At 39.6% G+C, this 25,137-nt stretch overlaps 1 protein-coding gene and 1 pseudogene across 1 annotated transcript in view; one reads left to right on the top strand and one right to left on the bottom strand.

Annotated features, from left to right (window-relative positions):
- Positions 1-8,497, top strand: part of kiaa1024.S (membrane integral NOTCH2 associated receptor 1 S homeolog) — a 42,071-nt gene extending 33,574 nt beyond the window's left edge. The window contains exons 3-4 of the mRNA XM_018255210.2: positions 1,912-2,166; positions 7,007-8,497. Coding sequence (XP_018110699.1) covers positions 1,912-2,166; positions 7,007-7,204 — 453 coding nt within the window. The 3' untranslated portion in view covers positions 7,205-8,497. The remainder of the gene's footprint in view (positions 1-1,911; positions 2,167-7,006) is intronic.
- A 3,728-nt stretch (positions 8,498-12,225) lies between these two features.
- On the bottom strand, positions 12,226-25,125 carry LOC108712788 (annotated as a pseudogene).
- Positions 25,126-25,137: the final 12 nt, after the last annotated feature.

Genomic DNA, 25,137 nt, shown 5'->3' with positions numbered 1-25,137 from the left:
ATAAGTCTGGTTTTCATGAGGCTGTGGAAAGATTTTATTATGGAGGAGTTCAGGGATGGCATACCAGGGGTAAGGAACAGCAAGGAAAAAAAAAGGTTCAAGTAGAAAGATGGTATTGGATGTATGGTGGTGTGAAAAGGTGGTTGCTCTGAGGAATGCTGGGTGGCATGGTATGGCATAAAGTGAATTGAGGAAGAGCAGGCCATAGCTGTACCAACAACATGAAGTTACAATTCTCACTGTTTATGGTGGCCTGCTGATCTTGACCAATATATAAGTACTATGGAAAAGAATCAGTCCCAGGATTGGGCTGGTTTGTCTTAATATTTTATATATATAGTGCTGACACATTTTACGCAGTGCTTTACATAGATATTCACACCATCAGTCTGCTGTTGCACCATGTCACCCAGTGCTTGCTGCAGCAGTAGATTATGAAGCAAAGTGGAAGCTTTGGCCATGCTTTGTCCTGTTTGTCACTCCCTGACATTCATTGCCAAGATAGAGTATGCACAGTGGAAGCAGCTTTATGCTTGATCCTTTGTTGCTGTATGTAGCTAGTGGGTAGGCTCCATACTTATCATGGCCTGCTCGTGATACTACTTTAGTAACTGGTAGAAAATCTGCTCTAAGGGGCATATTTATTAAGGGTCGAATTTCAAACTGAAAAAACTTCGAAATTCGAATTCACACCAACCAAATTAGAATCATACGAATCGAAGGAATAGCGCATTCGATCGAATTTGATTCAAAGTTTTTCCCAAAAAAGTCCACCAATTGACTCCAAATAGGTTCTAGGAGGTCCCCCATAGACTATAACAGCAATTCAGCAGGTTTTAGATGGCGAATGGTCGAAGTCGAACTTTTCAAGAGACAGTACATAATACATTTCGTTATTAAAATTTTCAATTTTTTTTCAAATTCTAATCTAATTTGGACTATTCCCTGGTCAAAGTACACAAAAAATAGCTCAAAATTCAAACTTTTTTCATTCAAAAATTCACCTTGACCTTTGATAAATCTGCCCCTTAAGGTGATGGCCAGCAGGAAGTATTGTCACCCACAATAAAAATGCACTCCTGCAAATCCACAAATCTCCTGAAAATGGCTGGTGGTATAAGCTACACATTGCGAAGTCACCCAAAGTTTCGGAAGAAAGAAGGGTTGCGTTGGTTTAACCAGTTATTGTCGTGGAGAAACATTTAAGGGAGATTTGTCACCCGAAGTCAGCACATATTAAATGTTTAGAAAATATTACCTTGGTTTTGTGTGTGTGTTTGGTAAATTGTATGTGTTGTGTTCTTTAGCTTTCTCTATAGATTTCTCTTTGTCTATTGTTGCCTTTATCTGTTGCTATTACCTTGTCCTCTAACCCCTCCACTGATACTTTTGCATTTTCTTTCTCTGTTCTTGCTTTTTCATTGCCAGCCGTTGTTATATGTTTACTCATTAACTTTTCTGTTATTGCCCTTTCTTTGAAATGTTCCATTTTCTTATGTCTTTCATTTTCCTCTCCTCACCTTGTCCCTGCGGACTGCTTTCTGTTTTTTGTTGCCTTTGTCCCTTTAACTTTGCGCTATCATGCATTTTCCAATTCTAATTTCACCCATGTCCTCCCTCTTGTTCTTTAGCCTGGGAGATATGTAATGTTTGCCTAGGCTTTTCTTTGCCTGTGGGAATAAATATCTGTGTCCTGTTTTGTTGCTGAGCTTGGTGTATTTGTGAGCAAGGATTATTGTATGAGAATGTAAATTAGTGATGAAGAGTTTTCATTGACAAATAGTAATAAAGCATTTGTAGATTTTTACATTGCAGATTTTTAGCTTCAAGTTATTGACAGCCATCTTAGCATAAGCCATAGTAATACAGAATGACTTTATTTTCCACAAATGTTGTTGTCACATTGTACAGGTGGATCGCCAGCATGAAATACCTCATCTCCATCGGATGCCCAAGTCCCATAAGGAGTCATTTATGGTGGAGCAGGTGTTCAGCCCACATCCATACCCAGCGTCGCTCAAGTCTCACATGAAAAGTAACCCAATCTATACAGATATGCGCCTGACAGAAATGACAGAGGTAAAGCGCACCCAGCCATCATGGACTATAGAGGAATACGCACACAACTCAGGAGAGAAAGGAAGATTGACAGCACTTGATCTGCAGGTCAGTGATCAACACTATCTTTCATACACATTGCCCTACACAATGTCAAATACACTGGGGATGGGGTGCCAATTTGTTAGATTACCCCCAGTATATCTGACACAATGCATCCTTCAGAAAATGAAGACACATGGTGGTACGATGGACAGTAGCCCCGGATGATAAATTCTTTTACATAAGAGGATTGCAGGCCAGAAGTTCCAGGTTAGTGATTAAATTCAATGAGGGGTGAAATTGGCCCTCTCCGGTGAATTTGACTTTCCTTGTCCTTTAAACAAACCATAAAGACAGTACCTTGTACTTTAGGCTAAGAGAGCATAAATCCACATTAAAGGACAAACATTCCTATTGAATTTCTAATACTTAAAGGAACAATAACACCAAAAAAATTAAAGTGTTTTAAAGGCATGACAAAATAATGTACTGTTGTGTTGCACTGGTAAAACCAATGTGTTTCCTTTGAACTATAGTTGTTTAAGCACAGGATACACAATAGATAACATTTACTTTCTGAAGAATCTTATTTTATACTACAGAGTTTATCTGATATCTGCTGTATATCCTGTGGCTTTTCTCCTTTTCAGCTTTGAATGGAATCTTGCATAGCTACACAGCAGCTTGTTTATATAAATTATAGTTGTGTTTCTGAAGCAAATACACCAATTACCAGTGCAGCACAACAGCACTTAATGGTTTATTATTTTAGAAGATTTCTATTTTTTGGTGTCACCGTTCCTTTAAATGTTTGTTAGTAGCATTATGGTATGGTGTTCCACACTATTGAAAGAGCCCTTATCTGGAAAACCTCAGGTCCCAAGCATGCTGGATAGTGATGGGCAAAACGGTGCCGTTTTTGTGAATCGCCAAAAAATTTGCAAACCGCAATGAAGTCAATTTAAACACAATCGACAATTTTTATACGCATGGCTACTTGTCCAAATGCATTAAAGACAATGGGTGTCTGAATAATTTTGCACCGTGCAATTTTAATGCGTTTGTAAATTTCTTTTAGACGCAGTGGATTTTTTACCGGCGAATTGTCGCCGCAGTTTTGCAAATTAATTTGCTTAGAAATGCGGCAATTTCCCACGAATTAGTGTCTGCCGAATTTATTCACCCACCACTAATGCTGGATAACAGACTCTGTACTTGTGAAACAAAACATTTACACACAGTTCTGTCATTCTATATAAAGGTTATATCGCAGGACTGACTACCTATATCCAGGGTCAAACTGGGGGGCCTGCTGTCCAGGGCCCCCGGGCTCCGCCTCCCCTTGCTGCGGTGCCAGCGCCGCGCTCCCCCAGCGCCGCGCTCCCCCAGCGCCGCGCTCCCCCTTGGTGTTGTCCCACGCCGGCTCGCATGCGCAGACGGCACCTGCGCAGGCGAGAATGCGCAGACAGCGCATCACGCCTGCTACATTTTTTTTTTAAATTATTACGATTGGGGGGTCTGGCCCGGCAGGGCACCTTGAAGGTCGGGGCCCACCGGGTATTTTCCCGGTGTCCCGCCGGGCCAGTCCGACACTGCCTATATCCATCAAGCTGTCAATGAAGGAGGTTGTTAAGGGCTGCTGGTAGTTGCAGTTTACAAATTTGAATGATGTAGCTGCTATTCCATCTTATTTAGAAATGAACATGTAATTTTCTCAATATTATATCATCAAAAGCAGTTGCAATAAAATCTAGGTGGGCGCAGCAAAGCCAGGGTTATATGGATTGTTGCTTTATCCATCTATAAGCAGAATAATATACAGCACAGCCGATGCTTAGGAGTTAATCAATTCAGTGAATACAAATATATATTTTGCATACAAACCTAATTTGCATGACCTGGGCCTATAGAAGTCTGATGCTTACATATTTAAGTACTTTCATTCCTACAATATTCCTCTTCTAAGTACATTGTGTATTCGTCCAGTCAGCTGAATCCCATAGCACTAGCTGTATATTTGCTTCATCTTTCTCCTATACTGTTTCATTTTGTTTCCTTTTTACTTATAAATATCTGGTGTGCTTAACACTGCATGCCAGAGATTGATGTTATTCCTATGTTTATAGCAGGACCCTTGTTATAACCCCTTCAAATATCAACATAATACTATATGATACAGATGTATTTTTAAGAATTTTCTCTTCTTCCTTTAATAAATTCTTCGTAGTAAAATTTACTTTATTGGCTGACCTTAAAGGCCTGCCTTTTTTGCCCCTGATGAAGACCTGTGTTGGTCAAAACGCGTAGGGCAACATGCCATATGTTGTAACTTGCAAATAAAGTTTTTCCTTTTCTTTAAGAGTGTGCAATCCTTCTTCATTATTTTTGCATGACTATATTGGAGACTTTGGATGGGCAGCCTTATCGGGATTAGCACCTCAGATTTATTTATTTCTTGAGATTTTAGAGCACCTTCTGACTATTGTTTTTGTCCTTAAAGGCAGGTCTACATGGCTAAACCTGTACACACTCTGATCAAGGGCCCATGGCTCACATTCACTTGTTTACCTGACAATGCACAATACACGGCAGATAGGGTTGGCACCTTTTCTGGAAAAAAATACCGGCCGTCCTATATATTTATCTTTTATCCCTATTAATAACATTGGGTTCAACTAGCATTTTTACCGGCCAGGCCGGTAAAATACCGGCCAGGTGGCAACCCTACTGGCAGACATGATGCATTTGTAGATTTGGTTTTCAAAACCACCCAAACCAACTGGGCATCAGTTATGATCAGCAGCTTGCTATACAAGTACTGAAATGCACTAAACCATTTCATGTATAGCCCTTCATAAAGGGGAACTATAGCGAAAATGAAAATTTTATATAAGCTTCATAATACTGAAATACAATCAATTAAAATCTGTACTGTTTAATAATGTTTATGTTCACTATTCCTCTCTCAGCATCTGTTTCTGTTTCAGGAGTTGGGTGTCAGATAATCATTGACAGTTAGATCCAAAATATCTTATGGGGGGGGGCTCCTTTTGCCTGGAAGATGTATTAGAGCTCACTCTATTTAAATCACCAGACATGATGTCTCTCTACATGCAGAATTTGTGCAAAAGGCCGTTATTTTTTTAGATTTTGTTTTTACTGGAATTAGTTATTTGAGTGAGCTCTAATACATCTGCTAGGAAAGGAACACCCCCCTAATATATATATTGGATCTAAATGTCAATGAATGTCTGACACCCAACTGCTGCAAGAAGACAGAATGAAGAGAAACAGATGCTGAGAGAGGGATAGTGAAAATAAAGTTGATTATTTCAGAAATGATGCAAAATAATTAATTGATTGTAGTTAGAAAGTTTCTATTCAGTATACTGAAGCTTATATTACATTTTCATTTTCGCGATAGTTCCCCTTTAAGTTATCTATTCAGATTAGCCTGAAAGATAGAAAAACAAGTATGCACACTGTTAGACTGAATTCTGGAGTAAGCAGAGACTAAAGCAAAGAGATATTTGTGGTTAACTCGGTATGGGCCAAACTTGCTGTAGGGTGATGTTTAGAAACTGCAAAACTTGTACTTAATGATAGGGAAATCAAATATGGCAGAATACAAAAGTTAGGTAACCAGTGCCTGCTGCTCTTGTGCTTACAGTGGTTTGCACTTGAGGTCCTTTATCAATGAAAGACAACGAAGGACTTTGAAGGACAAACATTTAAAGGAGACATTTTTTGTAAAAATTAAGAATGTACCAGTGCGCTATACTCATTTAGATATAGAAGAATTGTGCTTAAAAAAGTAGTGTTTCAGGCTGATTTATTGAATATTTCTGCAAAAATCCTAATAATCCCTCCCTTACTGCTCCCTGAATTCCCAGGCTTTGCAGGAGAGCCGGTGGCACTCAGCTCACTGCACTGTAGGAAGGAACCAATCAGCGGCTAGCAGGACCTGAAAGGGAACCGAAGCCTGTCTGTCTTGTGTGACTGCAGGGCTGTGATTGGCTGTCCCCCTCTTGCTGTGCTTCTGGTAGGAATCCTTAGGGCACACCCACCACTCATTTGAAGCATGGACAGGGACCCAAGAACATCTATATGGAGTTCTAATAAAGGGGCTATTGTAGATGGCTATACACATAACATACATGTTGTGATTAATAGGGAAGTGACTATATATATTAAAAATCAACAATACTTAAATTATTCATATTTACCCTTTAATATCAAAAAGTCATTAATATATTTACAATTAGGCCCAATGGAGAATATTTTAATAGGTCTCCCAGAGGAGATATGTACTTTGCTATATTCAGAAAATATGCCACCACAGGCTGACTCATGGACCCAGATAAACCCCAAACAACCAGGCCAGGACTGGCAACCTGTAAATTCTAAAATGCCAGAAGGGGCTGCTGTAAGATGCCATAGACCAGGGGTCCCCAACCTTTTTCCACCCGTGAGCAACATTCAGATGTAAAAAGAGATGGGGAACAAAACAAGCAAGAAAAATGTTCCTGGTTAGTACCAAGTAAGGGTTGTGATTGACTATTGGTAGCCCCATATGTGGACTGGCAACCTACAGGAGCTTCTGTTTAGTAGGGAACCTGGTTTTTGTGCAACCAAAACTTGCATCTAAGCCAGGAATTCAAAAATAAGAACCTGCTTTGAGGCCACTGGGAGCAACATCCAAGGGGTTGGGGAGCAACATGTTGCTCACAAGCTACTGGTTGGGGACCACTGCCGTAGACAGTCGCTCTTTATTGGGCCTTTGCTTGAGCCTCTGTGTATATGAAATGCCAAGGCTTATTTTAAATCTCAGTTCAGACTTGAGGTCAACCCAACGATAATGTTTGGTTGTACAGCCACCGTTTTTTATTTTAACTATTTTTTGCAGGGGCAAGAGTCTCTGAATCCCAATAATCTCGAGTTCTGGATGGAAGATATCTACACCCCAGGATATGACTCTCTCATAAAGAGGAAGGAGGCAGAGTTCCGACGAGCTAAAGTCTGTAAGATGGCTGCTCTTATCACTGCGGCCGCCTGTACTGTCATCTTGGTGATTGTGGTTCCCATCTGCACCATGAAGTCCTAATTTTCTGCTATCAATTTATCTGTGTTTCTGTCCATGGTGCCAGGGACACGTGAAAATAAAAGCCATTATAAAACTATGAAAAAAGTAATTATTCTAATGCAATTCTTTAGCACCTGTGCAAGACATACTGTGAACATATTGACAGCATTTGGTAATGTATAAAACGCTGCTTAAGTTTAGAGACCACACGTTGAACTTCTTATCTGGTCAACAGCTTTGATTGTTCTGCAAAGAAAATGGTGATGTCTGCTTTTGGTTTCCCGGGTTCCTCCATATTGCAGCTAAAGGAGAGGAGTTCAATCACTACTGGGAACCTCTTCTTCCATCTGCTTTACTCATAAATGGACTTATTTAGTTAGAGAAAATAATTTTGTTCTACTGAGCATTTTAAGGATTGTCACTGGAATGTATGCAATGGGATTAAATTAAAGCTAACACACATATAAGCATTTTCATGTTATACTATGAATTAAACTGTTATGGGTAGGACCAAAAACAAGACGCAACAAGTGATATTCAGCCAAAGAGATGATGCTACATCTTTCACTAAGCAATACTACTGTATATAACAAGGATAGGCAACCTTCAGGGAACAGATCTGGCAAGAGAATGCAGGGGGCTTTGAAGATTTACAATAACTAAAGGGCTGAAAGTTTCCTATCCTTGCAATATCATCTCATATTCCGTGCCTTTTCTTTTTTGCAATACTTTTAAATAGTTCTTACTTTTCATTACATTTATGATGTTTTGCCAGAATAAAGGAGTTTCTGGAGCTCTAGATGAGATAACATCCTAGTGCTCCCGATAACCTTTAAATATATTTAGTTTTTATTAATATAAATACAGACTATTCATTTATCATGCTAAAAAAAGTTTTAATGAGAATGAAGCATAGATTTTATTTTTTACTAATTATATAAAAAGTGGTTCTGCTGTCATCAATATGTCTACCTGGATTGTCCCTTTACAGACATATTGTACATTGTCAAGCTCATATACCTCACTTTGCACTGGAGAGGCTCTAATTAGAAAATGTGTATTGTACAGTGGTGGTAGGGACACTATTATCAGAACAACCCGTGTACCTGAATGAACAGTAATTAATCTGGGTAGAGTGATGCATTAATGATTTACTGCAATTATAAAACAGCTACTTCTTCTTGCATAAGGAAATATTTTCTGCTGCTCACCTACATCCTTTTGGTAAAGGAATCCCATATCTTTGACATGAGAAGAGTAATGCAGAATCAATCAAATATCCAATATAGCAATTATTTGTGGGCTGATATCATAAAAAAGGTTTATAGAACCTCAGCAACTCTATGGGTCATGAAAATTTCAGGGAGGACATCTGACCTGAGGTCCTTCAAATTATTAGTACCCATAAAAAGGACTGGTTGCTATTGTTTTACATACATTTCATATGCCCCCTACTATATCCGTAAAATTATATGAAAAATCAGTAAATGAGGCCCTAATTAAGTTTATGGGTGGAGAGATGTATAACACTTATATGTCCCTTGGATAACCATGTGGAACCTTAGGCTTATAGCATAGGTACAACTACACAATCAGAAAAGCATACCAGAATTGTTCCAATCCCGTCTGATCCCCTAAGCGCAGGAGTCCTTCAAGGCTAACCATACAGCAACCAGTATCATCATGGTAAAGTTTAGCTAAAATGAGCTTAAAAAACTTCTACAGGTATGGGATCCGTTATCCGGAAACCCGTTATCCAGAAAGTTACGTAAAGGCTCCCATAGACTCCATTTTATCCAAATATTAAAATTTTTTAAAAATGATTTCCCTTTTCTCTGTAATAATAAAACAGTACCTTGTACTTTGTCCAAACTAATATATAATGAATCCTTATTGGAGGCAAAACCAACCTATTTTTTTTTTTTAATGTTTAATATGATTTTCAAGTAGACTTAAAGAGGTGGTTCACCTTCAAGTTAACTTTTAGGGGGTTATTGACTAAACTCAGAATGCAAAAATCACGAATTTTTCGGAATTTATTAAACCGTGAGGATGGAAAAGTCTGAATCTGAAAATCCCGCATCTCAGAGCTGTCGAGGTTGCAAATAAGTCAATGGGAGGAGTCCCAATGATTTTTTGATGTGCGCTGGGTTTTTGTGCAATACCCCAAAGTTTTCTGAGTTTTTGGGTCAAAATTCCAAAAAAATCTTGAAATTCGTGAGAATAAGATGAAAAAATCTGGAAAAATCGTGAAAACTTGATTTTTTCCCACAAAGCTAATTTTTTGGGAAAATATAATAACAAATAAGCATAAAAACCCAGAGCAGATTTGATCTGTTTGTAGCAGAAAATATTGAGATAAATTCGGACTTTGATTAATAACCCCCTAAGTATGTTAAAGCATTTTGCAGAATAAATATAGCGTTCTAGCTTGCACTATTGTGGCTAATCTGTTGGAGCTTTCCTTCTCCTTTAAAGGAAAACTATACCCCCCAAACAATGTAGGTCTCTATAAAAAGATATTGCATAAAACAGCTCATATGTAAAACCCTGCTTCATGTAAATAAACCATTTTCATAATAATATACTTTTCTAGTAGTATGTGCCATTGGGTAATTATAAATAGAAAATTGCCATTTTAAAAATAAGGGCCACCCCCTGGGATTGTAGGATTCACTGTACACACAACAAATCAAACAAATTATACTTCTTAGATCACATGAGCCAATTAACAGACCGAGATCTGGCTTTTGCTTCAACACTTCTTCCTGTAACAGTTAGAGTTGTAGTATTTCTGGTCAGGTGATCTCTGAGGCAGCACAGATAGAGTCACAAAATGGTGGCTCAAGGCAAGAGATGTAAAAGGGCAAGATTTACTTAAATATATATTCCAGTTTGGTAAGATTCTTTAATATGGCACTTTATATGATGAAAGCTATCTGTTGCTTAAGTGTTCATTTTGGGGGTATAGTTTTCCTTTAACACATTCCCATATGCAAGCAGAAAAGGTAGCTATAATGTTTCCAATAGGGGTACATTCATTAAAAATCATGTTGTTGCAATAGCTTAATACTCACTTACCTCACTGCCAAGATCAGTATACCAATATCCAATTCCAAGGAGTCATGAGACATCTCGATTTTCTAGGATAAAATGAAAAATTCATCCAAATCACCAAATATTCACTTGCCATTTATTTTCTATATTTTTAGGTAGATCAGAGCTGGAAAGATAAAGGTTCTAGATCATTTTAGTTTAGATCATTAGCCAACAATGGGCTAAATTCAATTCAGTGAGAAAAAGTTATCTCGGTCTATCACGTGAAAATTCGTAGACGAGATTCGAGGAGAAAAAGCTTTTCTCCAAATTCGGGTTCCAGTTTTTTCCCCATAGACTTCAATAGAGTTTTCACAAGATAAACCACGAGCTTCGTTTTTTTTTTTTTTTGAATTGAATTGCATCTCAAATTGAATTTCGTCCATGACTTTTCACATGATAAACCTTTTTCTCACTGAATTGAATCTGGCCCAATATACTCAACTCTCTGACTTCAATGTTTGAAACACACCTCCTCTTTCCAAAACAATGTTCCTCTAAGAAGCATTGCACATTTTTAATGATAGTGCCCCTTTAATATATGTGCAATCTTTTGCACAAGATTATCAAGTTTCTCCAAGGCTTAGCACCCAATACCAAGCTCTTACATGAATCATCAACATGAAGGAATTGGATTCCTTGCTTAGGTTTTTGTGACTCAGGATCCATGATATCCCAGACTGTAATGAAAACCTAGTTCTGAAGCTGAATGTCAATGTGCCAATTAAATTGGATTTACTGATTAAAAATGGGCTACTTAAGAATATGATTTGTAAGAGGTCCCAAGGGTGGGAATTAGCTATGCCTGTTATGTATAAACTGATGTGAGCAAATAAGTGTTTTCAGTTGAGAGTAGATTTTGGCTGATATTAGCTGATTACTCACGCACCAATCCACCAACACGGTCACCCAAAGGAAATGTTGGCAGACATTAACCTTCCTGTCCTTGAATATGAATATGTTGCAGATCTGTGAATAATCAGGAAAGTTCACACACACAGCCCAGAGCAATTTTGCTTTCATATATAAAATGAATGTTTATGAATGTGCATTGTACTCTATATTATTAGCATGCATTCTTTGTTATAGCGAAACTGTAGCAGGAACCAAGGTCTCCTCTAAACCAAGTTTCAGGGTTAGGTGAGGCATGGACTCTATGGACCCTGTCTGCAAGATGTCACAAGATGATCCTGCTGATTTTCAATGCTATTTGTATTCATCTATGTAACTGAATGGAACTGCTCTTGGAACATGTTTATACAAAGATAAAGCTGTGTACTATTTCCAGACAGGATGAATGTATAGGAGAAATATTATATAATTAAATCTATTTGAAATTGACTCTGAGTAACTTTTTCTTCTGCTTATTATTATCTAGATCATACGTTTTATATCTTATTTGCTGTCGTAATGGGTCAGATGTGGATTTTTTATAGTCATCTGTGATAGAGATGCCCAAGTAGCAAAATACATTATATTTCACAATACTTTAAAGCTTGCCATACACGTTCAGATTTTAGTCGTCATACCACGAACATTGATATCGATTGTACGTTTTAATCCAACAATCTAAAACTAAGATTCAGATTGTAGGATTAAAGTCAGAAAAATAACAAATCCTGTGATGTTCTGGACATTCATTAAAAGACAACAATGGCATGAAAGTTGTCGGAAATTGTAGTGATGGTCACCCATGGATATCGTCATATAGGCAATACATGCAAATAGATTATTGCTTCCTGACAGAAATGTTCTGAGCCGTCCGACCGATTGCCATGGTAGGAAATTTGTTGGGGAGCCCACACACATACTGAAAATCATACAAAAAAACTTGTATGGCCACCTTTAGTCAATCACAATGTTGGATATAAACTAGTCAGGTATAACCATGTACTTTATGGGGAACTAACTTCCTTGGTCAACATGATTTCAAAGAACATGCAAGAATTGCTGGAGAGTCTCTCTCTGCAGTAATTACAAGTTCTGATTCTCTCGTCTTGCCTTTTGTGGTTGAATGCAAAAGTTTGGGCATCTCTTGCCACATTACATATTTAGCTAACTTTGTAAGAGAAAAGTAGGCAACAACTACTGCAGGAACCAGTATGTTAAAAAAACAACATATTAGCAAATCTAATACACAGTTACATTTTATTTAATGAACATCTAAACATAGGAACAAAGAGTCATTGTGGCATAAGAAAAATTTGGACACCCTAGTAAGTCAGTACTTAGTAACACCCCATTTGGAACAGATCACAGCTTGTAAACAACTTTTGTATCCAGCTACCCAGTCTTTTAGTTTAATTGTAGGCATATATTCCCACATTCCCCATGCAGATTAATTAAAATTTCAAGATCTTCTTGCGCATCTTGTATGTTTAAGATATACCGTACCCACATACTATAAATGATGATCAAGTCAGGGAACTGTGAGAGCCATTCCAACACCTTTAGCTTTTCTTCATGTAGCTCATGGTGGCTTTTCAGGTATGCTTATGATCATTGTCTTGTTCCAGGAGTCCTCCCATTTCATTTTGCCTTTGATCTTGCTTTGATTTTACAGTTCCCCTTAAACAAACCCCTTATTTAAAAAAAACCCTACCCCCATAGACCCTCCTGCCTCTTCCCCCCCAGGCTAGCTGCTACCCTGAGCAAACGCCCCAAACTTTTTACTCTTTACTGTTTTCTACTCTTTACCTCTCGGTGCAGATTCAGGGATCGCAGTTCACGGCAGCAATCTTCCGGGTCTTCGGTAATCTGAGAACGAGACCGGCGTGGCGGCGCATGTTCAGTTAAAGCAATTTCCCAGTTCGCAACAACTGTTCTAGGTTCTATGGCATGAGATATGATTTTTCCCAGTGTAAAAGTGTTTGGAAAAGCGAAATATTAGGCTAAATATTAGGGAACAAATTTGTCTACTAAATTTGATTTTCCTATATATTGAAAACAGGTAGCCGATAACTCAACCCCCCCCCCTATTTTAATTAGGGAAATCAGTTCCATTGTATCCTTAGATGCCACTGAATGAACCAGCCTCATAAACTCAGTACAACCATTTTTCATGCTACATATACAAAAGACAATAGTAGAAAAATATGTTTTTATTATTAATAAAAGGCTATATAATTGTAATTATTTTAACTTTGATCATTTAAAACAAAACGAATCTTTCGCGAAGGATATTAAAAAAATAGTGGATTCGGTGCATCCCTAGTTTTAAAATAATTAAAACATGGATGGTTTATTGTCAGTTATATGAATTAAATAATTGAGTCACTTTTTAAGCACTTCTTGGTCTCCAGCACAGAGGATTTCATCAATTTCGATATCGTTGTTATTTACAGGGATGCATTCACAAAGCAGCTCTTGAAATGCCACTGCAATGGTGTATGGTTTGGCACCAATATGCTTCAAGTAGCGATCCAAGAAAGAGCCTTTTCCTCTTCCTAAACGGTGACCTTCCTTGTCAAATCCAAGGCCAGGAACCAGCACAAGGTCCAACCCTCCTGTAAAAATGACAGCATTACGCAGGTACAGATGAGACTCACATACACTTTACTGTATAATGTACAGTATATCCCATTTTATACCAGAGCTGAACATGAAAATGTGGTCTCAAACCCAAACTTGCACCAATAAACTACATCTGCTATTTGTGTCTTGTACTCGTCTCTTGTACTGCATTGTTTGTGGTTCACCACAGTAACAACCAAGACCAGTTTACAAGACAGTAATATATGCTAAGAATGAAATTAATAGTAATAGCATGCATTTTACTATATAAAATGTTATTCTTGAACCAACAAATGTAGATGTAGCTGTAATGTCCATCTTAAGTCATTGTGCCTGATCCTGTGCTTTCAGAAAAAGCCAGCACTTCATAATGGAACAGCTTTCAGATAAGCTATTGTTTCTCCTACTCAATAGCGGTGGGAATTGGATTTTTAATACTAAGTGATATTCTGTTATTCTGTTACCTTCCCACTGTTCTGTTGTTAGGCTGCTGGCGGGGAAAGGGAGGGGGTGATATCACTTCAACTTCAGCAGTAAAGAAATACTGAAATTTATCAGAGCACAAGTCACATGACTAGGGGCAGCTGGGAAACTGACAATATGTCTAGCCCCATGTCAGATTTCAAAATTAAATATAAAAAAATCTGTTTGCTCTTTTGATAAATGAATTTCAGTGCAGAATTCTGCTGAAGCAGCACTGTTAACACGTTTTGGAAAGAAAAAACATTTTCATGACAGAAGCCCTTTAAATGAGTTGTTCACCTTTAAATTAACATTTAGTATGACGTAGTGAGTGATATTCTGAGATAAGTTACAATTGGTTCTCATTTTGATTATTTAAGATGGGGTCAGTGACCCCCGTTTGAAAGCTGGAAAGGGTCAGTAGAAGGCAAATAAGAGAAAAACTATTTGAAAGAAAGGCCACTTGAAAAGGTGCTGAGATTTAGCCATTCTATAACAAACTTGAAGCACCCCTTTATATATATATATATATATATATATATATATATATATATATATATATATATATATATATATATATATATATGTGCACTAGTGTTTGTTTGCGAGGGGTTGAATTTGATGGACTTTGGTCTTTTTTCAACCCAACTTAACTATGTAATTATTTTCCTTTATTTCTTTAATGTCTGTAAACAAGCTCAGCATGAAATTTTAATATTGCTCAAACTGCTATGGTCTCTGGCTGTTATACCATAACTTCACCCTATACTAACTAGTAAAATGCAGGTGTGGTCTGATGTCATTAAAGGTGTGGTCTGTTAAAGAGAACTGTATAATTGAGCTGTCTCAATAACAAGCCTTCTGCTCTTTCCTCAACAAGCTCCTTGTTGAATTATATTGCAAAAAATCTCTCCTACAGTGGAGGCATTTTTGTCACTTCAGTACAATGCTATTCCTCGAATACCTGTGGTCTGTGCTAAATGCCCAAATGGATAGCAACAGAAATGCTTCAGTAGCTAGCTTTCTTTTATTCCTCCACAAACAATGTGAAAATACAGAGGTGTCAATTATGGCCACCACATCACATTAACAAAAAAATGTATGACTAATCTGCCTGTGTGATTAAAGTAATAGTTCAGTATAAAAATAAAAGCTGTGTAAATAGATAGGCTGTGCAAAATGAAAAATGTTTCTAATGTAGTTAGTTAGCCAAAAATGTAATGTATAAAGGCTGGAGTGACTGGATGTCTAACATAATATAACAGAACCCACTTTCCTGCTTTGCAGCTCTCTAACTCCGAGTTAGTCAGCGACTTTAAGGGGGCCACATGGGACATAGCTGGTCAGTGAGTTTGCAATTGATCCTCAACAGGCCCGAGCCAAGCCACCTGGGCGTCCAAGGCAACCAGGCTGGCCGATTCACCCCCTTGACGTCACAGCTCCCGAGTGTGCATGAGCGCACGCGTCCGGGAGTGTGCACGTCACGGAGGATACACGTCCCGGTGTGCGCATGCTTCCCGAAATGCGCATCTGCGGTCAATATTTAAATTTGTGGAGGAGGGAACCAGTGGTGATGGAAGAGAAAGGGTCCGGACCAGGGGTAGGCTGAAGGAAGAGGTATGTGCTTGGCACCCCCACTTCATTGCGCCCTAGGCACGTGCCTCTTTTCTGCCTACCCCTAGTTCCGGCCCTGATCCTCAGCATTCAGCTCAGATTCAAAAGCAAACAGTTATGACCCATGTGGCCTCTCAAGTCACTGATTGGTTACTGCCTGGTAGTGATGTGAGGGCCGGCCCGATACCTGCGAGTTTACCCACGGGTCGGGCCGACCTCGCACTCCTCTGCTGGCTTCTGACTTTATATCCGCGCGCCTGCTTTCCCGCTCCTTATGTGACGTCATCAGTGGGGCAGGGATATAAAACTAACCCGGAAGTCAGATAAGCGCAAGCGTGGGCGGGTTAGGGTCGGGAAAAACCCGACCCACACATCACTACTGCCTGGTAGCAGTAAGTAGTGTTCTGTTATGGTACACATCCAGTCACTCAAGCCTCTATAGATTACATTTTTGGCTAACTTCATTGAAAACATTGTTTATTTTTCACATCCTCTTTACCCAGTTTTTTATACAGAACGATTCCTTAAACAGTTGGTTAAGAAGTAAAGGGAAATCTGCCTGGCCTAATCAGTTGCCCACAATTCCTATCTACAGGGAAAAAAAACTCCATGGGATAATGCGGCCTTGTCAAACTGGCTAACCAAAATTTGCTGTTCAAATTGTAATGCCATTGCTACAGCTGCTATTTCTTAAAATGGAAACTTCTGTTTACTGAAGGTCCCCAGGGACATCTGCATGTAGGGTAGTAATCAGCTGAACTGAAATGTACACATTTATAAGTAGCTCACCGGTAGATAAAGCATCATCCCTGAGGTCTCCTTCAGCTGGCTGGCAGATGTTCCATGTAGTTAGTGGCAATTGGTTGATTTCATGCACTGAACTGAGCCTCTCTCCATATCCATGTGATTGCTTTGTGGTCGGTAACGTGGAATAAAACATGCTTTGCCTTGCCAAAATATATCATTTATAATGTCTTTTGTGTGAATCTCATTGGGCATGTTTAGAAAGACAGTAACCCGCTGAGCTGCCTGATACCTTTTATGTGCAAGTAACTGCAAGAGACAGATCATGGCAAAGAAATGTCATAACCATTGGCAGGCAAAGGGGTTTTTAATAATGAATGGATCATGCATGAGTTAAATGAAGAAAGCCATTGTAGGTCAATAGCTAGAGCACAAACAGAAGATAAAGGAAAACCCATGTCAGTGAATTCAGTGTTTACCCTGGAAAGACCTATCATGATGCTGACTTTTCAGTTTAATAAAGCCTCCCAGGTAGTTGCCTTATGGCATGCAATAGCAATTTGAGCTAGAAATTCTTGCTTTGTATTTGCATTATGGGAGTCTCTTGCACACTGTTGTGCTCGAGTATACCTGGAACAGCACAGGATACCCAATGGCATTGACCTGTATAAAATGTATTAATTTTATATGGTCATAGAACGCCTCGGTGACTTATAATATCCTTATATTTTACAATAGGGGGTACTTTATTCGCTATATAAACAAGTTGCTGTGTAGCCATGGGGGCAGCCATTCAAGGCTCAAGTTATGTAGCACATAACAGATGTACTCTGCAGAATACCATTGTATTTCTTTACAGAGCTTATCAGTTATCTGCTAAATAACCTGGGCCTTTTCTCCTTTTTTAGTTTAAATGGCTGCCCCTGTGGCCACAAAGCAGCTTAATCATAAAAACTATAGTAGTCTTTCTAAAGCAAACACATCACTTTTACCAATGCAGGACAAAAGTACATTATATTTTAATTGCTTACAGGTCATGAAACTCCGAGGTTACTTCTAATATCCTCATATTTTCCAACAAGGGGTACTTTATTTATTATAATACACAAGTTTCAGTGAGTCAAGTGACAAAAAAACATTGCTCACCATTTATAACTGATGACATCACTAATCACCATTTATAATATATAATTTACAAGATATTCATGGCTTTTGTGTATTATATAGACTATATGTTAGCTTCTGAAGCAATACACCAGTTTTACCATTGCAGGGAAGCAGTACATTATATTTTAATTACTTTACATTTTTTGGTGTTACTGTTACTTTAAAGAGAAACAAAATCTTCTTGAAAAAATAAAAGAATTGGCATACTTACTTGCATTGCCCAGAAAGCCACCTATACGACAATCAGCCAATAATTTCATGGTGGTCACAGGCTTCTATCCATGTTTGTAGTGAGGAGCTTAATGGAGAACTAACTGCCTCAATGCATTTTTAATTGATAGCCCTTAATTGATTCATTTCACTGGTGTCTCTACTTTTGTGCCTCTTTTTCCCTTTTTTTCTCTAACCCACGTGGTTTCTTTTTTGTGCTCTTCTCGCCCAGTTTCTTATGAGCGTCACCATAGTTTCTGCCTTGGCAAAGAAGCAACAAAGGAGGGCTACAAGTGGTACTTTTGAACAGGGTTCTATAAAAGCAGTGGCATTCAAAGGCAATATTTAAAGCTGTCCTGTATAAAAAGTGGGGCCCAGTGTACTACTTGTGCAGGGTTCTATAATGCTAACTGGGTATCTAATGCTGGTCAAACCTAGGTGTGCACCACAACTGTATGCAGTGACCTAGATTATTGACTGGGAGAATTGTACTGGCAAGAATGTCCATCAACTAGCTGGTAGTGATGTGTGGGTAAAACCAAACCCGCCCTCCCTACACCCGCGCCTGATTTCCTGGTTCCTTTTAAAGACCCGCGCGCCGACCGACCCCACAATGACATCACAAAAGGTGCGGGGCAAGCAGGCACGCGGATATAAAACCGGAAGCCGGCAGTCTAATTTGGTGAGCAGGAAGAAGAGCTCGACCCGGACCCACCTGCCACCCATAAATGGCGGTGCGAGGTCGACCGTACCCCACCCGCGGGTATCGGGCCGGCCCGCGCATCACTACTAGTTGGGTAGACTAAAGGACCTATGAGGAGGCTAGTTGATGGTATCTACTGCCACCTATGGCCCATCTAGAAGACTGCAAGCAATGGAAAGTTGCTGTTGAAACTCGTTCAATTGTCTCAGATAGAACTTAGAATGTGGATATTACCATGAATGGATTCAAATGAAATAAGTCAATTTAAATTTCAAATGTATTTCAAATGTATTTCAAAATTTCACTTCCATTGACATTCTTGCCTCTCCAGACATTTCCTGTATAAATATGTTTTATAGGAGTGGTTACTGTGCATCCAGGTCATACATAGTAACATAGTAAGTTAGAATGAAAAAAGACACAGGTCCATCAAGTTCAACTTTTTAACTCTATTTTAACTCCAAGATGGCTAGATCAGACTAGTCCCTGGAAAATAGCCCCTGGTATTTCAGGTACATTGACCCAAACATCCCCCACCAGCCCAATAAATAATGTCTAAGGCATCTTACAGCAGCCCCTCTGCCATTTGCCAGAACCCACAGATTGCCAGTCCAGGCCTTTCCACATATTAATAAAAAAACAAGTATTTGAAAGCCTGAGGTTATTTGCTGCTCTGCTCAGATCATCTACAGCTACTGCAACTCCCTGGTTAAAAATCAGAATAGACCTGCTTATTTGGCTTCTGGAGAACATCAGCAGCACATTAACAAGTAGATGCCAATAAGAAAAAGGAGGACAAGTGCGCTTGATGTGGCTTACAAAACAGTTATACAGGCATGGGATCTGTTATCTAAAAAAAAACATTATCCAGGAAGCTCAGAATTACAGAAAGACTGTCTCCCATAGAATCCATTTTATCCAAATAATTCAAATTTGTAAAAAGTTTTCCTTTTTCTCTGTAGTAATAAAACAGTAAATTGTAGTTACAATGTTTTAGGACCCATGGCCAAGAGAGCTCTGGTGCTTCAGGGAATCTGGGGCCAAATCACAGGTATAAAACCAATACAGCTAAAGGCTGTGTAACCAGAGGCCCTCTACCTGTTGTACATATTATTAACTAACCCTATGTTGTAAGGGTGATAATACATTCTGGGAATTTACAGTCCTTTATTTCACACAACTGTTTACAGTGAATAGGAATATACCAATGAATAACTATTGACAAGTTACAGTCATATGAAAAAGTTTGGGAACCCCTCTCAGCCTGCATAATAATTTACTCCGCTTTCAACAAAAAAAGATAACAGTGGTATGTCTTTCATTTCTTGGGAACATCTGAGTACTGGGGTGTTTTCTGAACAAAGATTTTTAGTGAAGCAGTATTCAGTTGTATAAAATTAAACCAAATGTGAAAAAACTGGCTGTGCAAAACTGTTCACTACTGATTACTGGCAACACCAAATTGGTTGGATTAGCTCATTAAGCCTTGAACTTCATAGGCAGTTGTAACCGATCATGAGAAACAGTACAGTATTTACAGTAAGGTGGTCAATTTCAAGTTAAATTTTCAAGCACAGAGGCGTCTGGCGTGTTTATACAAAGACACTGTTGTTTTTGGTCCCGTTCCACATTGCCTGATGAAGCAGGAAATGCCTGCGAAACGCGTTGCAATACTGTTTTGTGAATAAACTATTACTGAAAATTACCACTTTCGTTGGTGTCGGCTTGGAGGAGGTAAGTCCCCTACTACCTCCTCTAAATTACCCATTGGGTTTTTAAGTGTTTTTAGCTAATTTTATCCTTTTGGCGCCTCTGTTTTGTCTTACTACTATATCGAGTCCAGTGGAGGGGTATCATCCCCTTTTTCTTCTTCTACAGAGAGCGACGTCTTATTCCTAAATGGGGTCAGGATAATCTCCCCACCTGCCTATACAGTGGTTGCCTATCAGTAACCCTGGTTTGTGAGTATTAACTTGTTTACTCTACCAGTACTCCTTGTAAAAACATATTACACTATTGGGGCTCTTGGTGTTCCTTTTTGTCTTAATTTCAAGTTGTGCTTCTGTTTGACTCTACTCTGAAGAGTGACAGCATGAGATCCTCAAAGCAACTCCCAAACGATCTGAAAACAAATTTTGTTCAGTATCATGGTTTAGGGGAAGGCTACAAAAAGCTATCTCAGAGGTTTAAACTGTCAGTTTCAACTGTAAGGAATGTAATCAGGAAATGGAAGGCCACAGGCACAGTTGCTGTAAAACCCTGGTCTGGCAGGCCAAGAGAAATGCAGGAGCGGCATATGCGGAGGATTGTGAGAATGGCTACAGACAACCAAAAGATCACCTCCAAAGACCTGCAAGAAAATCTTGCTGCAGATGGTGTATCTGTACATCGTTCTACAATTCAGATAGAACATCTGTATGCCAGGGTGATGAGAAGGAAGCCCTTTCTGTACTTAAGCCACAAACAGAGTCACTTGTTGTATGTAAAAGCTCATTTAGACAAGCCACAGTCATTTTGGAACAAAGTGCTTTGGACTGATGAGACAAATATTTAGTTATTTGGTCATGACAAAAGGCGCTTTGCATGGCGGAAGAAGAACACCACATTCCAGGAAAAACACCTGCTACCTACTGGCAAATTTGGTGGAGGTCCCATCATGCTGTGGGGCTGTGTGGCTAGTTCAGGGACTGGGGCTCTTGTTAAAGTCGAGGGTCGGATGAATTCAAGCCAATATCAACAAATTCTTCAGGATAATGCTCAAGCATCAGTCACAAAGTTGAAGTTAGACAGGGGTTGGATATTCCAACAAGATAATTACCCTAAACACACTTCGAAATCTACAAAGGCATTTATGCAGAAGGAAAAGTACAATATTCTGGAATGGCCGTCACAGTCCACCGACTTGAATATCATCGAAAATCTATGGGATGATTTGAAGCAGGCTGTCCATGCTCAATAGCTATCACATTTAACTGAATTGTAGAGAATTTGTATGGACGAATGGTCAAATATACCGCCATCCAGAATCCAGACACCCATCAAAGGTTATAGGAGGCACCTAGAGGCTGTTACATTTGCAAAAGGAGGCTCAACTAAGTATTGATGTAATATCTCTGTTGGGGTGCCCAAATGTATGCACCTGTCTAATTTTGTTATGATGCATATTGCATATTTTCTGTTAAACCAATAAACTTTATGTCACTGCTGAAATACTACTGTTTCCATAAGGCATGTTATATATTAAAAGGAAGTTGCTACTTTGAAAGCTCAACCAATGATAAACAAAACTCCAAAGAATTAAGAGGGGTTCCCAAACTTTTTCATATGACTTTATTTGCAATCTGAGCTGGATATGGGCAGGGAAACTGTTATGCTCCAGCAGTTGCCAATTTGTTACTTGTTTTTCCACAGGCCACTATCACCACTAGCACACCCATTTCCAGCTTTCCCATGGATCCCTTGTGGTTTTCCAGGACCTCATAATTTTACTATATTGCACATGCGAACAGTCTTGGACAGCTGCTGAATATCCCTGGGAAAGCAGTGAAGATGGTTTGGCAGCAGCTCGCGGGCAAATCACCTAAAGGTAAGGGCACGCTGGGTGATTTGGGGAGATTTAGTCGCCTGGCGACTAATCGCCTCGAACAATCTCCCCGAACTCCTTCCCTCACTCTGCGCTGGCTAGAATTAAAAAACCTCACCAGGAAACTTCAGTGACTTCGGAAAATGAATCGCCGCGTGTGATTAGCGCCTGCGATTTTTCATTTTAGCCAGCGCAGAGTGAGGGAAGGCGTTCGGGGAGATTGGTCACCGCAAAGTCGAGGCGATTAGTCGCCAGGTGAATAAATCTCCCCGAATCGCCCAGTGTGCCAGAGGAGTGCCAGACTGTGGCATAATGTATGCAAGGTGGGCAGGGTCGGTTCTAACAAACTGGTACCCCTCCCAAGTGAATGCTGCTGTCAGGACTATGGTTAGATTCCTACTGTTGAAAGGAACATTAACACCCAAAATTAAGTGTTTTAAAGAGAAAGTCAACCCAAAAATAATTCAACTAATAAAAAAAACATAATTCTTAGGGCAAGGCCAGACGTGTCGTTTTTGCGTTGCATTTTTAAAAAAGAACAGCCAGGCGTAAATACGCCACTGAAACCACATGCGACCGTCAACATGCGTTTTTCATGCTTTTTTCAGCACGTAGGATTCTTTCCCCAACATGCACTTCTCATTGTTCTCATTGAAGTTGGACACCATATTTAAAATACACTGCGTATTTACGTAAAGTGTGGTTTCAAACGTGCAGATCCCATAGAGTCTATTGATTTGGTAGTTTCTTGACGTATTGGCGACAATGCTGGCGTCCTGTGGCGAATTTCAGCTTGCAAGCGCCCTGTGTGAATTGCCATAGTGCGTTTTCCATTAGTTTCAGTGGTAGTGCAGTTTATGCGTACTTACGCCTAGCTGTTCTTTTTTAAAAACGCAACGTAAAAACGCAGCAAAAACGCCATGTCTGGCCTTGCCCTAAGCAACTTTGCAATCTTCATTCATTACAAATTTTTAATGTTTTTTTGTTTACTTAGGCTATAGGAACACAGGCTGTTGTCAGTCTGAGTATTTTTGCAGGCTGAGAGAAGCAGATCTGCTCAGTGAATCTGTTCCATTAATTCGAATCCAATCAGCCTCTGTGGAGTGGAGTATTTGGGCTGATCTCAGCCTGTGTGTGAGCGCACACAGGCTGATCAGATAGAAATCAATGGAGCAGGGGCACTGAGCAGATCTGCTTCTCTCAGCCTGCAAAAATATGCAGCCAGAGCCAACAACCTGTATGTACATAGCCTTATTTGTATATGTAATGTTATTGAAAGCAGCATTTGTCCCTTTCTATTCTCTGCCCTGGTGGCTCAGACGTTGATACAATGTAAGAGAAGGCAGCTGATCTATCATTGCTGGGGAACTAAGGCTTCGGCAATATTGTTTAAAAAGTAACAACCAACTATCAAGAAAATTAAAATTTAATATAAGCTTCATCATACTGAAACAAGAAACCCTGTAAATACAAACAATTAAATATTCTGCATCGTTTCTGAAATAATCAAGTTTATCTTCAATATCCCTCTGTCGGCATCTGTTTCTCTTCATTCTGTCTTCATGCAGCAGTTGGGTGTCAGATATTCATTGACAGTTAGATCCAATATATCTTATGGGGGTAGGGTTCCCACCTGGCCGGTATTTTACAGGCCTGGCCGGTATAAATAATGGTTGATCCCAATGTTATTAATAGGAAAAAATATAAATATATAGGAAGGCCGGTATTTTTTTCCAGAAAAGGTGTCAACCCTATATGGGGGGCTTCCTTTCCTAGCAGATGTATTAGATCTAACATAACTTATTCCAGTACAAACAAAATAACTGCCTTTTGCACAAATCCTGCATGTAGAGAGACATGATGTCTGGTGATTTTAATAGAGTGAGCTCTAATACATCTTCTAGGCAAAAGGAGCCCCCCTATAAGATATATTGGATCTAAAGGTGGCCATACATGGATAGATCCGCTCGTTTGGCGATGTCGCCAAACGAGTGAATCTCCCTCCGATATGCCCACCTTGAGGTGGGCAATATCGGGCAGATCCGATCGTGGGCCCTAGGGCCCAACGATCGGATCATAGCATTTGGTAAACGGGCGGTCGGATCGCGGGACCGCATCAACGAACAGATGCGGCCGCGATCCGACGGGATTTTCTGTCCCATCCGATCGAGATCTGGCCGAAGCCCGTCGGGGGGCCCCCATACACGGGCCAATAAGCTGCCGACACAGTCTGTCGGCAGCTTTTATCGGCCCGTGTATGGCCACCTTAACTGTCAATTATTATCTGACACCCAACTGCTGTATGAAGACAGAATGAAGAGAAACAGATGCTGATAGAGGAATAGAGAAGATGAAATTGATTACCTCAGAAAGGGTACAGAATTTTTAATTGATTATATTTAGAAAGTTTCTTATTTCTTATTTTCGCAATAGTTCCCCTTTTTCCATTTATCGGTGTTCCTTTTCCATTTGAAGCCAATACTAATCTTGCAGAGCCGCAGTGTATTGTAGTAACAGCGCCCCCCCCGATGGTAAGGAATGTATCACAGCGCACGTAGATCTTACATCTGTATAGGAATAACTGGAGCTGATGCGCGACAAGCAAACTTGCTAAACACTCTTATTTTACACGCTAGAAATTGCGCACGCACCTTCCTGGTCACAGCCTATGATTGGCTCAATTTTTCGGAGTCATGCAAAGCAAGACGTCGCTGCTTCAAGAGCTTTCTTAGCAGCCAGCACCGACGCCATCATAGTATATCTGTCACGTGCTAGCCCCGAGTCCACCCACAATTAAGAGTATGTGTGAAGTTATGTGCCCATCTCTGCAGAGGGCTGCCACCATGGACTGTAGGCGGTGAC

Source organism: Xenopus laevis, chromosome 3S (genome assembly GCF_017654675.1).
Source record: "Xenopus laevis strain J_2021 chromosome 3S, Xenopus_laevis_v10.1, whole genome shotgun sequence".
NCBI lineage: Eukaryota > Metazoa > Chordata > Amphibia > Anura > Pipidae > Xenopus > Xenopus laevis.
The sequence above is the reverse complement of the archived record's forward strand: the minus strand, read 5'-3'. Positions and strand labels throughout refer to the sequence as shown.